General features: G+C 41.4%; 1 protein-coding gene across 2 annotated transcripts in view; it reads right to left on the bottom strand.

Moving 5' to 3' along the window:
- Positions 1 to 744: 744 nt before the first annotated feature.
- The window catches only part of PDE4B (phosphodiesterase 4B), a 430,076-nt gene continuing 417,721 nt past the window's right edge, over positions 745 to 13,099 (bottom strand). The window contains exons 9-16 of one of the 2 annotated variants that reach the window (XM_036352564.1): positions 12,211 to 12,389; positions 10,698 to 10,796; positions 10,392 to 10,556; positions 8,573 to 8,672; positions 7,179 to 7,333; positions 6,941 to 7,063; positions 6,049 to 6,231; positions 745 to 3,059 (exon numbers count right to left, since the gene is read on the bottom strand). In XM_036352564.1, the coding sequence (XP_036208457.1) occupies positions 2,694 to 3,059; positions 6,049 to 6,231; positions 6,941 to 7,063; positions 7,179 to 7,333; positions 8,573 to 8,672; positions 10,392 to 10,556; positions 10,698 to 10,796; positions 12,211 to 12,389 (1,370 nt within the window). In that variant the 3' untranslated portion in view covers positions 745 to 2,693. The remainder of the gene's footprint in view (positions 3,060 to 6,048; positions 6,232 to 6,940; positions 7,064 to 7,178; positions 7,334 to 8,572; positions 8,673 to 10,391; positions 10,557 to 10,697; positions 10,797 to 12,210; positions 12,390 to 13,099) is intronic. The other variant, XM_036352563.1, reaches the window with a different exon arrangement.

Here is a 13,099-nt window from a genome sequence, read left to right as displayed (position 1 = left end):
ACACAGTTCTTTACAGAAAAAAAAGCTTAGCCCTGTGATTGATAGGAGGCTCCATGGATCATCCAGAAAACTGTCAACCAGCGCTCTCTGGGCTGTGCTTAAAGAGGTCTCTGCACCTCAGTTCTTCATCTGTCCAATGGGACCATCTCAGTACATTAGGAGAATGTTCTGTGATCCTATGATTCACTTTGCTAGAGGACCCAGCCAAGCTGGAGATTTCCTTTATTGTTCTAGTAGATTAAACTCTTTTTTTTTGTTTTGTTAATCCTTACCTGAGGATATTTTCCCCACTGATTTTTAGAAAAATTGGGAGGGAGGTATAAAGGGAGGGAGGAAGAGAGAGAGAGAAACATTGATATGAGAGAGGCACATTGATTGGTTGCCTCCCACATGTGCCCTGACCAGGGCTAAGAATCAAACCTGTAACCCTTTGGTGCACAGGCTGATGCTCTAACCACTTAGCAACACAGGCCAGGGCTAAACTCTTCAGATTCATAAAGTAGTTTTGTTTTCCTTCACCAGCTCCCTTCTCGCACCATTGAGCTGGGGGAACAGTTGCTAAAAAAATAGGTAATGTTCCAATCTAGGGGACTTTCTGGACACAGATTCTGAAACTTCAGCTTTGGTGTTGGCCAGGCAAAGCGGTTGGTTTTCTCTGTGGGGTGTGGTAGGAGAAACGAGAAAAAAGATCTGCTTTTGATATGTCAGACGAACTAACCCGAAATAATTGGGCCTACAGTCTAATCTAATCATGCTTTTGTTTATTCACCTCATAGAAAAGTTTCTTAAGAATGCATGTGAACACAATATATAATAATAATAGTACTATAACATACATTGTGAGAAACTTTTGAAAACAATAAAATGTCCACCTGAAATAATGCAGTGTTCATAGACATACAAACCCATTGGTCATGCACTGTTGTGCCGTTTCTTTAACTATGAGTCACAATGCTGAACTGAAAGCATGAAATATATTTTACAAACGGAGACTGAAGCCAGTAAGAGGCCTACACAAGTGTTATCAGAAGCTTCACATTTGCATAATTTACTACATCGGTTCACATTTTATTATAAAATTCACATTTTTTATTGTTTTCTTTTTGTCATTAATGGGAACACGACATGCCCGCAGACGGGCAGGCAGGAGGCTTTCTTCCCGAAGTCAGTAGTTTGGGAACACTCGGAAGGACCCTCTGTGCGCGAACGTAGTGTTGCCTTTTAACCCGAAGCCACAGTGGCAGTAGAGCCCAGTTATAACCCAACTCATGCGTACACAGATTCGGAGAGGACGTGGGTGAAAACCACATCCTGTTGCCCCCTACCCCTATCAAACTATACAAAAGTAAAAGCTCAGTATAAACCATTTAGTATCTAATGTGAGAATCTTGTTTCCAAAATGGGTTGGTACAGGGGCTGCGGAGTATTAGCGACTCAGACAGGGAAAGGGCAGACCCTCGGGATAGAAGCCCACCGGTGTCCCCACTGGCAAGCGCCCGGGCCGTATGTCTCTCTTAGCGATGAACAGGTTATATAATACACAATACAAAACGTTACAAGTAAAGTTGCAACTCTTAGGCAGAGTTTTCTACACAAATGTAACACCACCGTTGGCAGGCAATGTTAGAGATATAAATTAATAACTTACAAAACATTACATTATGTACATTCAGTAATAAATACACGGTTATAACCAGAAATTGGGGGTGTTAGCGCAGAAGGCAGTGCAGAGAGATGGCAGCATTGAATCGAAAATGGCATAATTGGGCACGAGAGTGAAGAGAGGAGGGAGGGGACAGGACGGGGCCGTGTGATTCCCGGTGGCACAGGGATTCAGGACACAACTGGACACACTGCCTTAGCATGCTGAATTTTACACAGACTGTTACTGTGAACAACACAACTACCTCTTCCTACCCCTTAGTTTGTTCAACTTTATCCTGTTGACAGCAAAAACGTAAAACTCCAGAGGAGAAAAAATACTGTTCAGAGCGGGCAACCAGAGATATGCTGTAAGGGCAACCGTGGAGCTGGAAGGGACAGCAGGGGAAGGAAGTAGAATGTGGTTAGAAGCGTATTCTTTCTAATTGTAAAAGTAACTGTAGTGAAGTGAGAGATATTGCCCAAGAAGGAAGGAAGACCATTTTCTTTTCTTTTCTATTTTTTTTTCCGAGAAAGAGTCAAAAAAGTTTGTATCAACTTTGAATGCTTATCTGTGTAGAAGTGGACACTACACTCTAGGTAATCAATAGGCATTTTGAAAGACGTGAAAATGTTTTACAAAAAAGGCACACAGGTTGGCAGACAGAGGGACAGGTGAGCAGATTTATAAATGAACATATTAGTCAGTTCAGTCACTAGAGGGGAAAGATTCCCCGAAATTTAGTGCAGAAAAATCTCTCAGTTTTGTGTCTTCTATGTTCAAGCCATTGAGTCGTGATCTGAGCTGGGCCTCCAGTACCACATAAAGCATCAGCTCTCCACCCAGCTTGCAGGCAAGGCAAGTCAACCGTGGAATTTCCTGAGCTGCTATTTGCTTCACGGTCTTGTACTCTGGCTCCAAACTCAAGTAACTGGAAAAACCACATGGCCCATGTCCTGTGCAGGCCTCGGCACCCGTGGTGGGCTGGCCCTACCATACAGCTGGCATGCTTGTCAAGGGTGGAATGTTCACCTCCACACAGAGAGGGAGATTATGTGTCGACCGGGGACTTGTCCTCTGCGGCGTTGTCGACATCAGTCTCTCCCAGTGAATCCCTGCTCTCTGGGTCGATCACACAAAGCGTCTTTGTGCTGCTGAAATAGCTGTGGCCCTCTCCCTCTTTCTCAGGTCCTTCCGCATCCTCCTCTTCCAGGGTCAGTTCAAACTGAAACTTCTCCATCAGCCCCTGGCAGTCTCTGTTCGGCTCATCCAGCGGTGGGGAGGGACTCTGGGGTATCATGCTCTGATACCAGTTCCTGTTATCTTCTAATGTGTCCAGAATGTCCTGCGCATCAGGCTGTACCAGATCTGCCCAGGTCTCCCACAGGGGATGGACAATGTAGTCGATGAAACCAACCTGGAGGAAAAGAAGGTCACACACCTGTTACTGCGATTGGCCCTTGAAAACCAAACGAGCTGTGCTGGTTTGCATGCAAAGATAACAACAACCCAAGACAGATCCATAATAGTAACTCGGATGCCGCCCAGTCATGATCTAAACACATCCCGTGATAGTATGTATGCCCCGCCCTCTATGCAACAAACAAGTTATCGCTCTTAATCCCGCAAAGTATTGGTTTGGCCTATTTTCAAGGGAGGAAACTAAGACTCCTGGAGATTAAATATCTTGATGGAGGTCACAGAGCCAGTAAGGACTGAAGCTGGCACAGCGTCCCAGCTTTGTCTGATTTCAAAGCCTGTGTTCGTCTCACGTCTCACTATAATTGACGACTTTTCCTTTTCCGTGCGCCAGATAAGAAGTCTGGCTGTAACCCTGGCTGGGAATGACTTGGTCACTACTTGGACTCTGTGAGTCATCTCTGAAGAAGGAAGCCCCAGGACTAATGAGTTCTGACTCAACATTCTTTCCCTGATAATTTGAAAATAAGCCGCTGTTCCAAAACGAAGGGGAGCCAGACCCTGCCTACTCTGAAACGTCTCAAGTTCTGTGACATGCTTTTTGTTTGTAGGTGAGTTTGGTAAAACATCTGAAAATACTTCAAGCCCCTAAACCAGCAAAGGTCCTCTCGGTGGACACATCTGTAATTGTAGGGCCCACAGTCATTTCCATCAGGAGAAAGAAGGGAAAATAAAAACAATTAAGCAGTTCCTGTGCTGGTGTTCCTGTGAATAAATATGAGGCGTGTGGCTCTGCTATGGTTTACACAGGGGCTATGCATCCTGCTTGAGCGGGCTCCGTGGCCTTCTGCTGACCTCGTCATTGTGGGACAAACAGGAAACCCTGGGGGTGGGGGCAAGTTGAGGGAAAGAATAGGCACCAGTTGAATGAGAGAATGGAATTCCCCTGTCATGGTCTGGGGAGCTGGATAGATGCAGGTTTAGGATTCAGGGGGTGATGAGCAAGGGCATTTTATATGCACCCCTGGGACAATATGTAGCTACCTTTTCACACTACTGGAAACTTCCCTTTATTATCATTCTAGTTTTTGGCCAGTCATTTAATAAAGTGAAGTTGTACCATATCAAAGAATCTTACTCCTATGTGAATCTTTTACATCTATCTATCTATCTATCTATCTATCTATCTATCATCATCATCTATCTATCATCTATCTATCATCTATCTATCATCTATCTATCTATCTATCTATCTATCTATCTATCATCATCTTTTCTCTGGTGCTTTCTTAGCTTTAACAAACAGAATTCACAGGAAAAACAGGGCATCTCTAAGCTGCATTGGTTTTAAGAACTAACTAAACTGTAGATGATTCAGGTATTTCTCTTGCTTCCACCCACTCTTTTTTCCTCTCCTTTTCTTCTCTATGTGTGTTTAATGGACTTTAGACACTATTTTCAAGGTGTTTTCCAGGAATGTGAAAAAAACAAGCTCAAGGCAATGGAGAAAACTGAATCAGCTGAACACAATGTGGTTATTTCCTTTCTTCATTTGTGTTGCTTCTGCTAAATGCCCAGCATTTTTTGAAAGGGAGCCTCCCGTTGCGTATTTCCTAGGTCTTGTTCACGTTTGAGCTCTACAAATCCTAAGAGCACCAAATAAAGGGCTTTATTGCCAGGCTACTCAGACAAAGGTCACCAGAGCACACCTGTGGGAAACACAGGATCGGACCATGATGTCATGGCCCTGGTGAGACATGGCCATGGTGAGGGAGCGTGAATGGCTTTGAGTGGGGGCGGCTGAGTTACTGAAGAGTTGGTGAAATAGACCAAGAGGACAACTCTTCACCTGATACACTGGGAAGATACATGTTGTGTCTATCTCCCAACGCTGTGTGGAGGTTCAAATAGGATAATGTGTGGGAAAATGTGTGAAAAATTGCACAGACAGGATATAAATATTTTTAAAAAACTACTTTTAATAAAAGAGCCTTATTCCATTTAAGTAATTAATGTGGTTCTAATTTAGGCTTTTGGGTGTTTAAATTGTCCCTAAATTAATGTTGTTGTGCATTTTTATAGCATATTAGACTGTTAGGAAACTTTCACAGATTTTAAATGCATTTGACTGTCTTTTTAAAAAAGAAGCAACAGTATAATAACTGCAAAGTTACTAGACAAATATTACAAGCATATGTAAATTTGGGGAGTAGGTAGTGAGGAAAGAGGATAAATATGAACAAAAAATACTCCGAATGCTTTTGTGATAAAGACCTTGGACAACCTATAGACTCATTCTCAGTCATGCCCATCTGGCTCAGGCCATCTGTGGTCCTGAGAAGAGTAACAATTTAGCAGGTTCTAAAGCCTTTGTGGGGATAGTGACATGTTCTAGTGCAGCTAGAATCTGGGAACTTTCTGAGCCCCCTGCCTCGACTGCACTGTCCAGATCCTCAGCCCACAGGGAATCTCTAGCTTTGGACACAATCAGAAGATGTCAGCACGTTCTCAGAGTGTAGATATAACCTTGGAAGCGGGCACAGGACGGAGCTGGGACTATGAGGTAGAAGAGATTTGTAGGAGTGAGATTCACTACCTCTGGTGATGGTGGCAGCAAAAAATGGGGTGCAGGGAACAAGAGTAGAGATACTGGGTAAAGACAGAGCGAGGAGAAATCTGGGTGGATGAGCTGGAGGAAGCCTATAGCCTTCGGTTCAATGAGCTGGATTTGCTAAGATCATAGACAACCATCTAAACTGTTTGAGGCTACACAGTTCAAACTTTGATGGCTTCTGATGACTGCTTTATATCCACTCAGTGTAATGGAGAAGGCAAATGAGTCCTGAGTATAATGGAACTAAATGGGTGATTGCTTCCTTATCATTTCATATAAATATATATTCTATTAAAAGGAAAGAACTAAATAGAACCCTCCAATTCTACAATCAGCAGAGCTTAAAAGACTTTGAAAACCTTATATTAAATACCTGGGATTTTTCCACAGAAGCTGTGTGCTTATCACACATTGGGCTAATCTCCATTCCCCTCTCCCGCTCTTTGTCTCCCTGCTGGAAAAATTCCTCCATGATGCGGTCTGTCCATTGCCGATACAATTCCAAGGACTTGGTGGGGTTGCTCAGGTCTGCACAGTGTACCATGTTCCGAAGGACCTGCAATCATCAAGTTTTGGAAATCTCATAAAATTAGGTGTAGATAGTACTAGAACATCGCATCCCTCTTGTGTTAGTACATTTGGTACCAAACCTAAGAACATTTTAGTTGCATTATAATTATGGTGTGTGCACCGAAACAGCAGAATTACAAGGGTGCTGGCCAGAATTGGTTAAAATGGGAGTCCCAAACGGGAAAATGTGTGTCTTCTTAAATTGATGGTCATTGAATTTAAAAACTGGAAAGGACATTAGAGGTCAGATACTGCCACCATTTCCTTTCCTCAGTTTGGAAAAAATGCAAAAAATTACTCAAAGTAGATCTCTTCATATTTTCCACTTGTGGAAAGAGACCATCTGATGGCAATTTGTATAACTAAAACAGACTTAACAAACTGCAAGTCAATAGGATTTATATCCAAACATCAGCTTTGGGGACCAGCAGTCACGTACACCCGATTACAAATAGATCTTGCCACTTATTTTTAGAACTAAGCAATTCAATAAATAGGGCTATGGTTTTCCTTGTAAACTAGAGAATAAGCTGCAATGTTTTTCTTCGTTATTTCTTAGCTTGCTCAGTTTGTCCTTCAAATAAACCTATAGCTGTAGTCATAACTGAGGACATGCAACTAATTTAAGTTTGTTTTCATTTTTTATTGTTGTTTGGTTTGGCTTAGTGTTCAATCAGAGGCTTTTCCTCAAATACCTGTATACGATCCGTATAGTTGTCCAGCAGAAGCACGCCTGAGCTTGTCACTTTCTTTGTTTCTACCATTGTCTTCAGGTCTGCCAGCAGGCTCATATGTTTGGACATATCAGTTGCTAACACCTCGGGTAAAAAGATAATGAAAATACTCAGCGAGCTCAGTGTATGAGAGAAAATGAGATTCCTCCTCCTGTGACGGTAGAAGGCAGTGAGGAACATGGACAGGCTGAAGTCTTACCATGTCGATAACCATCTTCCGGAGTGTCTGCCGCTGCTTCTTGGTGAGATTCTGAAAGATGTCACAGTGCTCTTCTTGCAGCAGTTTGAAACCCACGGCCAGATGATGGTTTTCCAACACAGATTCGTCATTATACATCAAAGCAAGTTCTGAATCTAGAAAACAGGAAAAAGTGATGACTTACTAAAAAGGGGTACAATTCAAAGGTCACCATTACCTCACTATGAAATCAGATCTACCTCTATTCAAATAGTTTTAAGAACCAAAATCTGCATGCCCATTTCCTCTTAAAGAAACAGTCTCCCTCTACAAAGGAATGTAGTCAGTTTCTAAGCAAAAATACTTCCAGAAGTTATTAGTGCATAAGCTTTCTCTTTGATTAGAATTCCTGGTATTTTAAAATCCTTTTTCTCCTTCTCTAGTTTATAGAGAATTTGACATTAGGTAAAAGCATTCCCAAGCTGCAAAATCCTATTTTTATCTCAGATTGTAATTTCCTTTACGTGTTCACACATTTTGTGCTTTGGAAAAGAATGAACTGAAAATGTCACTAAACTTTATCAAATGTATTAGGATTTTCAAACTATATTCACTTTTTATATGCTTGCCAGCTCTGTTAATTGTGAGTTATGGATTTTCAAAGAAGAGAATGGTGTGACTGTAACATTTCAATTTATCCAAATAATGTAGCTTTTCGGAGCTTTCTACGTATGGTAACAAAACAGTAATACTTTTTTTAGAACAATCCTGATGCTAAATTTTCTGCTATCTGGCTCTATACACCAGAGACTGCGCTATCTGGAAGTGGAAACTATAGCTTCCAGCCCACCTTGCACACAAAAGATTCAGACATCTTTCACTAGGCAGAGCTCTGGTCTGCAAATCAAACTCATGAAGTCACATTTTCTCTTAATCAAGAATAATAGCCAAGGGATGGCGCTATGTCACTAACTGCAATTTCTGTTTGGGGGTTCCCATGCTCCGATCTAACATTTGGGCCTGCCTCCCCAGTAGCGAGGGACTCTCGGGGGCCACATGCTCTGTGGGAGAGCCCTGCATAATACTAAAAATCATTATCACATTATTCCCAAGCCTTCCCTTGTGCTTACTGAACAATTCCACATCTGTTACTCTTTCCTCGCATATCGTATTTTCCAAACACTGAGTACTTTTTATGGCTCCCCTCTGACCCCTTGCAAGTTCTCCATGCAGCTCAAAAATGATGTTGCCAAACTGGACACAGTATCCAGGAAAGGTCTGACCAGTTTGAGTGGAATGGAAGGATTACCTCATTATTACTCTTATTATTATCCATAACAAAAACATTAGGAGGGAAAAAATTAAGCAGTGACTCATAGGATGATCCTGATCGACTGTCCTAGTGATGAACTCACTTGTGTTGATGAGAAACTGGTTGGAGACTCCAGGATGATCCACGTCATGGATAGCAGCTGCGAAAATGGCGGCCAGGATTTCCAAATCTGTGAAGACGGCCTGCAGTGCAAAATGAACACATTTCACTCCATGTCCCATTTGCCTATCCTGCGATTCTGTTTCATGTTAAAGTATCCCACTTCATCCTTGTTGGGAGAAGGATGGTGTGTTGATTTTTATAATGTCTCATATACTAATTTAATTAAGTGTGGATTCTATCCATCCTCACAAGGTCTCATGTGAAAGGAATGATGGCTGGAGCCCATGCCCTCATCAGGCCTACGGGCTGCGGCTCGGGAAGGCACTCGCCCTGTGCCTACGGAGAGTGATCAGCTGGTACCTGATGCTTGTTGCCTGGCTAAGTGGTACGGCAGAATGGTGCTTATATAACACAAGCACATGCAAGTCAAAGAAGCAAATCAGACTGTGCTCTGAGATATAACAAACTTCATATGTTTTCAGGCTGCGTAACTTAGAGAACAAAAACCAAATTCCACACTCATAAGACTGGCAGTCAATTATTTCTGAAGGCTAAATTTGTAGTGTGATCAGAAGGCTTCATATATTCCTTCATCCATTCATTTAGTACCTATGCACTAAAGGCTTACAATGTACAAGCTTTGAGAACATTTCTACAAAGCCTCCTCTGCCCCCACTGGTACACAATGGTTTAAACCTAGTATTTAGGTATATATTCCTTCTGGCTAAAATGCCTTTCTCCTGCTGAAATGTCTTTCCTTGTCCTCTGTGATTACTTAAATCTCTGACCCTTCAAATGCCAGCTCAGTTTCCACCTCTCCCATGAAGACCAATCTAATTACTCTAGGGCACACTGAACTCTCACTTCTCTACAGCGGTGGCGCTCATGGACAATTTCTGGTCTCACAATGGGTCTCCTATCAATAATAGTGGACAATTGATAAACAGTGTTGGTCTACTCTGATACTTGTATGGAACATGTCCTCCAGGGAAACAGAACAACCTTAGCACCATTTCACTTTCCCAAGTCTTCCTGGATTTATTCCCTCAGAAAATATGGAACCCAAACAACAGAGCTGTGGTCTGTTTAATCTTTCTTCACCTTCTAAACTGAATCTGCAAAGGTGGCGTTGGCTAAAGGTTGGCCAGTCCCTTACTGCAGGGAGCCTACTCATTTTGGAAGCACCTGGTCATCACTGCCATATGTCAAGAAAGAACATGGTCTGCTGGGCGCATTGCTGCTAATGTCAGTACATACAAATGCATTAATCTGTTGGGGGAGGAGTCACAGTCACCTTTCAGCAAGATATCTAGCAATTCTCAGTTCTAGATTTTCAGCTACTTTTTCTTCAGCCCATAGAATCAGTTTTATGAATTCTTAGGAGAATACAAATTCCTAGGGGTGCTTATTCCTAACAGGAACTATATAGAAAATTTTATATTATGCTTCTGTGTTATCCCTCACAATGCTTGGGATGGTATGCACAGCTGGAGTCAGTACATGCATAGTGAAGTTATACTATATACCAGTCACTGAACTAGACACATATTAGATACAAGAGATACAACAAAAAATAAAGTGTCCTGTTAATTGCTTGATAATTAAACAATTTTTCAACTGTAAGAGATGTAAAGGGAAGGCTACTCTGATATTGGTAACTCAATTGATAGATGGGACACATAATCAAGAACCAGTTCAAGAATATGCAATCATCTAATTACATTCTTTCTGCCAATATATTACGTTGTGTGGCACTTTTTAAAGAGGAGGGTCAGGTATAAGAGATCATAATTACTCACATCTAATGCTGGAGTTGAAAGGAGAACATGGGTTGACTGGGCTACATCAGCAGCATGGAGGCTGTTATGATATGCCACGTCAGAATGGTAATGGTCTTCTAAAGTCATCATGTAGGTTACAAATGTATCCGAGGAGATTTTGAATGTCTTCAGGAGGTCTCTTTCCTATGTTGTAAAATGAATTAGAAAATAAATAAGTGGATGTCCAAAATGAAAAAAAAAAGCTAAATCAGAAAAGTAAACCGGGATAGAATAATAACCATAGTCATCCAATGGAATAACCAACATTCCTTCCTGTGTACTCACCTGGAATATGGCATACATGATGCACGTTAGGGGCCTATTGTGTGAATATCCAGCCACATTGAAGATGTTAAGGCCCCATTTGTTCAGGTCTTCCAGCTCCTGTAAGAAAAATTAGAGGAATTTAGGAATAAGGACAGGGTTTTTGTTGTTTGTTTGTTTTTTTTGTTTTGTTTTGTTTTAAGCATAACTCATTGTTTTTATTTACTTTTTGGACAATGGCTGTCTGTCTTTTGAGGGTCTCTTTTGAGTCTTCTAGTTGCATGAAAAAGTTAAAATGGAATGGCCTAGGATACTGGTCAGCAAACTGCGGCTCGGCAAACCGTGGCTTGCGAGCCACATGCGGCTCTTTGGCCCCTTGAGTGTGGCTCTTTCACAAAACACCAGCTCTTCCACAAAATACCGACTTCTGCACATGGGCCACGAAGTTTCAATTGCACTGTACGTGCGTGACCACACGTGGTATTTTGTGGAAGAGCCACACTCAAGGGGCCAAAGAGCCACATGTGGCTCGCGAGCCGCGGTTTGCCGACCACGGGCCTTGGAGATTGGGTATCCTCTTCATTCTAGTTCCAAGTTTCTATATATTGCATTTATAAATTTAGTTGCTGCAAGTGAATAAAGCTAAAAAATCACCTTAGGGCTATGCCTCTGTTTTTCGGTTATTCTCACTAAGGGCCAGGTCAGAAAGACTCAGCTGCTAGAATGTGCATAAATCAACTCTAATTTAATGAAGAATGCCAGTTATGTATTATAGCCCACAGTTCCTAGGCCACAGATAAATCTGGAAGAAACATCATTTAATCCTGTATTGTGGGATTACTCTAAGATTATCTGATTAAAGGAACAGTTTATTCCATTTTTAATTATTGTCTGGGACGAGGGTTCTAGGCTCTCCCTAGACAGGCTTGGCCCAATGTGTAACAGACCTTAGTCCAATGATCCCTTTCAGAAGGCCTCACTGAATGTCCTTTTGCTCACAGTAAGCTCTTTCCCTTTTCACAAGGCTCAGAGGACCTCAGCATTCTACCTTACACAGCCTCCTAACACATGTATAAACTGTTCCTGTGCCTTCCTCCACTACTGGGGTTTGGGTTCAAGAGTCAGTGCTGTTAATTTCTCTCATTTCCTTGCTAGCTCTGCCAACCAGGTCAGATTTTCCCATTGTTCTTTGGCATACAGTCCTCAAAATGTTCTCTGGAAAATTCAATCCTGCCCACTGGCCTCCCTGTGGATTCTTTTAGTGAACTTTCAGTAGGATTCTCATTCATGAGGAACTATCCATTTACAAATCCTATTTAAGGTTGTTGTTGTGTTTTGTTTTGTTTTAAATAAAGGCCCTCTGATATAGAAAAAGAGTCTTTAATTAGGTGCTCATCAGTGGACAAGGAGGCCATACCGGCTTCCTTATCATACAATTTAATAATACAGCAAAGGAGAACACTCCTGTTGCCTAGCAGGTAGTTTTAAGCTGCTGTGAAGCAGACAGCTACATGTGCCCCCAGCACATACCCACCTTGGCTAGATGATCCTCATTTTCTGTGCTGACTCCAAAGCGCGAGATGCTTGTATTGTTTAAGCTCGAACTATGCATCAGTTTCTTCACTCCGCTTATCTGTGTCATGAGCTGCTGCTTTTTCTTCTTCTCTCTGTCCTTCTGGGTGGGAGATGGAATCTCCACATCATTCTGCTTGTCTGCAACAAAAGGATACGTTTTTCAGACTGTGAGTGTCACTGAGAACCACATCGCAGTTGTTTTTGTAATACGCAAAACAATTCCTAAGCATCTTATAAAGAACTGCCATGCATTATCTCACTTGATCTTCAGCACAATCTTGTGAAGCAGATGGGAAAAATATTTTGCTCCATTTTATTCCTGGGAGAACTGAGGCCCAGAGGAGCTAAATAAGTTGCCTAAGAAGTAGCAGAGGTAAAACTCCATCCCAGCTCTTCTGTTTGCAGTCTAGTTTAGGAGAATTACACTTGTACAGTTGCAAGGTGGGGCATCAGTATTTATACATGATTTTTTAAGTTAATAGCTTATATGTTTGTATAATAGAAAAGTTTCACGCAGCCAAGACCAGGTTACTAAAAACAGGCTTTATGTTCTGCTCATTTTATTATATGTGTATTAATTTTTAATTTAAAAGATCCATATAACTTTAGCTGGATATAATTTATAATTCTAGTTTAGATAAGCAGAATGTATGTTAGAGAAATAAATAATTACTTCAAGTAATTACTTTAAAACCTTGGTTTATTACCATTTGAGGATTAGAGGGAGGAAGACTATAATTTCAGTTTTACTTTATGCCTTTGGTCTATTAATTTTATTAAAATAATAATAAACACTGACTATCATTTGTAACAGGCATTACATTGGTTAAAATATTTATGCTTATTTA

The sequence above is a fragment of the Myotis myotis genome, unplaced genomic scaffold (genome assembly GCF_014108235.1).
Source record: "Myotis myotis isolate mMyoMyo1 unplaced genomic scaffold, mMyoMyo1.p scaffold_m19_p_2, whole genome shotgun sequence".
Classification (NCBI taxonomy): Eukaryota; Metazoa; Chordata; class Mammalia; order Chiroptera; family Vespertilionidae; genus Myotis; species Myotis myotis.
The sequence above is the reverse complement of the archived record's forward strand: the minus strand, read 5'-3'. Positions and strand labels throughout refer to the sequence as shown.